At 42.7% G+C, this 4,818-nt stretch overlaps 2 protein-coding genes across 2 annotated transcripts; one reads left to right on the top strand and one right to left on the bottom strand.

Annotated features, from left to right (window-relative positions):
- The first annotated feature begins 869 nt into the window (after positions 1-869).
- On the top strand, positions 870-1,433 carry LOC111022112 (uncharacterized). Its single transcript, XM_022299275.2, has one exon. The coding sequence runs from the start codon at positions 870-872 to the stop codon at positions 1,431-1,433; it is 564 nt and encodes a 187-aa protein (XP_022154967.2).
- A 2,531-nt stretch (positions 1,434-3,964) lies between these two features.
- LOC148208500 (uncharacterized) lies at positions 3,965-4,468 on the bottom strand. The gene has a single exon (XM_088118786.1). It carries the CDS (start codon positions 4,466-4,468, stop codon positions 3,965-3,967), a length of 504 nt encoding a protein of 167 aa, XP_087974912.1.
- Between the last annotated feature and the right edge of the window lie 350 nt (positions 4,469-4,818).

The raw sequence follows: 4,818 nt of genomic DNA, 5'->3' as shown, positions 1-4,818 counted from the left end.
CCATGTATATCGGGAATGAACATCAACAAAACTTATGTAGTACTTAAACCCATTTCTGGATGAAACAAAGGCAGGACCTCAGAGATCAACAACTACTAATGAAAGTGGAGAATAATAGACAGTATTTGAATCAACAAAAGGAAGACTATGACATTTGCTAGTAGCAGAAGCAAGACATATACTTAATTTTGATTTATTTTGAATGGGTACATTAGATGAACGAAGCAACATGACCTAATCGCCTATGCCAAACATCAAACAAAGACAGATTACAATTAATTGGTAAAGAGATAGAATCATGAGGTAAAGAGGTTTTGTGTGTAAGAGTGTTGACACTAGAAGAGGAGATGACAGACACACCAGATGCAGTTATGTCAGAGGACGTGGGAGCAGCTTTCTCCAACTCAAATCGATATAGATCATCATGTACCTTCCCTTGGAGTAAAATGTGGCCAGTTTGAAGGTCCTTCACAAAGCAATGGTAAGGGTGAAATTCAAAAAATACAGAGTTATCACGAGACGAGGCCCGAGATGGAATCCAGAGAGCATCTCGGGCCTCGTCCCGGTCCATTTCGAAGCGGGATGAGTCCCAAGATGGATTCCAGAAGGTCCATCCTTCTTTCTGGATTCTATCTCGGGCCTCGTCCCGGTCCATTTCGAACCGGGATGAGTCCCAAGATGGATTCCAGAAGGATGGTTGGACTTTCTGGAATCCATCTTGGGACTCATCCCGCTTCGAAATGGACCGGGACGAGGCCCGAGATAGAATCCAGAAAGTCCATATCTTGTACTTCGACTTTCTGGATTCCATCCCAGGCTTCAACCCGGTCCGTTTCTAAGCAATATTGTTTTGTTTTGTTACAGGAGACATGGATATGACAGTTAAGATCAACCAAGACGACTGGTTCCCGGCCGCGCTGTCAAATCTCTCTCACGTAGGGAAAACCTCTTCTCGTCTTAAGGCTAGGTTAACTCCCTCTCAGTTAGACATGTTTAGTCAAACATGTTTTGGTCCGATTTTAGGGATGAACGTTGTATTTAACGGTCCGTTGCTCCATCACCTGTTGCTTAGAGAGGTGGAAGAACCTAGAGACGACCTCATTAGCTTTAACCTATTCGGGAATATGGTCTCTTTTGGGAAGCGGGAGTTCGACCTAATAACCGGTCTTAGACACACCATGAATAGGGTAGACGATGATGTTCGTAACCGGAGACTTAGAATTCTGTATTTTCAAGACAAGGCGAGTGTGAAATGTTCGGAGTTGGAGAAAATTTTTTTAGAACACACATTCGAAAATGACGAGGATGCTGTGAAGATTGCTATAGTGTACTACATAGAGCTTGCCATGATGGGCAAGGAAAGGAAGCAGAAAATGGACACGAGCCTCCTTGGGATTGTGGATCGGTGGGAAGTTTACTGTAATTATGACTGAAGTTCAATGATTTTTGAAAGGACTCTCTGAAGCTTGAAGAACGCTCTGAAAGACAAGGTCGAGGCGTACAAACAGAAGGTCGCTATGGACTCGAGCCATGTTGAGACGTATAGCATGTATGGGTTTCCATACGCTTTTCAGGTTAGTGAAATTTAAATGTAATTTATTATATATTTATGTACCTGTGAAATACCGTAGAGTCTAACTTGACGTGACTGCAGGTTTTGGCATACGACGAACAGACGGACCATATGCAGCTATAAAGCTGGGTGTCCTGCCGTCGAAATGTACGTATGATTGGAGGCAAGAGCGTACCATCTTTCGGTATGTGCTTGGTTGACAATCGGACTACGCCACCCCATGGACCGAGGCCGATATCGTGTACACGCCGATGAATATTGGCGGCAACCACTCGGTCATGATCGGGATTGATCTTGTGGAGGGTGATCTAACCGTATGGGACTCACTGCAGTCGATCACCTCGTTGGATGATCTCGAGAAGGCGCTCAAGCCAATGTGCACGATAATCCCGGCGATTCTTCATTGGAGCGGGATGCTCGCAGTTCGGCCTAACCTGCCCACGGTGCCGTGGAGGGTCCGAAGACGTACTGTACCTCAGCAAGCCGGGTTCACAGATTGCGGCATATTTTGTGTTAGATTTTTCGAGTACGATGTAACTGGGTCAAAGATGGACACTTTGACTCAAAGTAACATTTCTTTATTTCGTCGTCAATATGCTGTACAAATGTGGGCTCGCAGACCCTTTTTTTAGTTGTAATTATTCTTTGTATCGATTTTTTTCCACGGACCTAAATATGACCTATCATAATTTGTTTTAGCATACTTATTTTTAGCTGTAGTCACTGATGAACAGTAACATAACATAAAACACGTTTGTAATCATATATGAAAGAATAGCAACCTATTGTCCATGCATGTGCATGGATTCTTACTTGCGGTACAAGCTACCTATTCATATCTAACAAAATACAAGGGAAAATTGACAAAATAAGCCTCCTGCAGGGGCCTTTTAAGTTTTTTAATCGCCCTTCTCAAAACGCAAGTTTTCTAATCATTTGCTGACATCACCTACTTTGCCAAATGACCTCCAATGCCCCTCCTTAACTTGGCCCAAATTTTAGTTTTCCCCTCTCCTTTACTTAGGGCCTAATATACCAAATTTTTATTTTCCCTCCTCCCTTTTTTGAAAACACTCCATTTCTCTCTCATTTTTTTCCCTTGTTTTGCTTCTCTCATCTACAGTCAACTCTCGATGCTTGAACTCCAGCATCTATCGGTCTTCCATTTCTCTCTCACTATTAGGGTTGTTTTGCTTCTGTCATCTACAGGCCACTGACTGTCGATGCTCAAACTTCATTATCCATCGGTCTTTGTTTTGAAATGCTTCGTTGGGCTTGTTTGCATATAAGTTATTTATTTATTTGTTTGTTTACTGGGTTGTTTATTTTTAGACGTGGAGGGAGAGAAGCTGACGGACAGGGCGTGAAGAAGAAGGAGATCGTTAGCGCGTTAAATGGATATGGATAGCTACTTGGAGTATGTTATAGATCGAGATCGTTCATTAGCGAGAGCGAGAGCGTTCATGAGCGAGAGCGAGATCTGATCGAGATCGAGAACGTGCATGAGCTTCATCGAGAGCGTGAATGAGGTTGATCGTCATCGCGATCGAGAGCGTGCATGAGCTTGACGAGAGCGTACATCTAGAACGTGCATGGGCTTGATCGAGAGCATACAGCGAGAGCGTGCATGAGCTTGACGAGAGCGTGAATGAGGTTGATCGTGATCGAGATCGAGAGCGTGCATGAGGTTGATCGTGATCGAGATCGAGAGCGTGCATGAGCTTGATCGAGAGCGTACAGCGAGAGCGTGCATGAGCTTGACGAGAGCGTACATCTAGAACGTGCATGGGCTTGATCGAGAGCGTGCATGAACGAGAGCGAGAGAGATGAAAAGACGTGAAATTTAATTCTTTCAATTGTTGGTTGATGTTCTTTAAATTAAAGAAAGGCTGCATCTATTTTTTTTTTAATACTTATTAGATTTCAGTCTATTGAGAATAAACGGGTGCAATGGAAAATAGCAGCGAGAGTGCAAAACAGATAACGAAAGAGATCGTGAATAAGCTTGAACGAGAATGAGCTTGAACGAGAATGAGACGTCATCGTGAACGATTAACAGCATATAAGTGGATATATAATAATGTGGAAGAAGAAAAATAGCGTAATAAGTAAGCGACCGTGATGACAATAAGGATAAATTTTTGTAGAAGTACAACGAAAATCAACGAAAATTATCACGAACGAGAATGAGCGTGTAAGAGAAAGAAGACTGTAGGATTTTGAGAAAGTAAGCAAGCAGTAACAACAAAAATAATAATAATTGATTCATTAAAGTAGGAAACAGGGGCTCCATCCATCCATCCCATTACAAAAAGTGTTTTTTTAGTAGCTTAAACAAAACAACAACCATAAGCTACTACTAAAATGAGATTTTACAAATTATTATTATTATTACGGTATCGGCGTAGACGAGCCAGTCTGCGATTGCAAGTCAATGTCCCCATTGAGGTTCCCGTCGCGTACCTCAAAATTAAACTGGTCGATGTTCATAACAATGTGTCTCCGTGCATTATCCGAAGCTTCGGCAATCATTTCCTCTGCGTAGTCAGACAACGTACTCTGACGTGAAGAAGCAAGCGTCCGACGTTCGTAGAACCACCTCTGCAACACACCTCTGATATGATCAAGTAATGCGGTGACTGGCAACTTACGTGCATGCCTGAAAAGGGCATTAACGGACTCTGCAATATTGGTGGTCATTTGTGAGTATCTTAGTTTCGTCTGAAAGCAGCGAGCCCATCGTTCCTTTCCTATAGCTTCCAGATATTCCCTCACTCCTGGGTGTGCGCACAGTTGGACCCAGTTCTCATTGAAATATGACTCGCGAAATGCCTTCGCAGCCTTAAAAAATAATTCCTCCAACGCGGACGTTTTAAATTTGGCCAGCAAGTTCATCTTTAGATGATGTATACAAAAGCAATGAAATGCAGTAGGAAATACCTCATCAATCGCTTTACAAAATGGCGGCATGTCGATCAGAAATGAAGACCAAATTCTGAACGGTGTCGACAACACTCTTCAATTGAGTCATAAACCATACCCATGATGCGATGCTCTCACTCCCGACTATTGCAAAAGCAACTGGGTATATTTGGTTATTCGCATCAACAGCAGAAGCAGTTAGTAATACACCTCCGTACTTCCCTTTAAGGTGTGCCCCGTCAATAACCAAAACTAGTCGAATGCAACACATAAAACCTCTAATTGATTGACCCATGGCCATGAAGACATATTTGAAGTACTTG

The sequence above is a fragment of the Momordica charantia genome, assembly GCF_013281855.1.
Source record: "Momordica charantia cultivar OHB3-1 chromosome 10 unlocalized genomic scaffold, Mcharantia_2.0 BLBB01000010.1, whole genome shotgun sequence".
NCBI classification, from domain to species: domain Eukaryota; kingdom Viridiplantae; phylum Streptophyta; class Magnoliopsida; order Cucurbitales; family Cucurbitaceae; genus Momordica; species Momordica charantia.
Note: the sequence above shows the minus strand (reverse complement) of the source record. Positions and strands in the feature narration are given on the sequence as shown.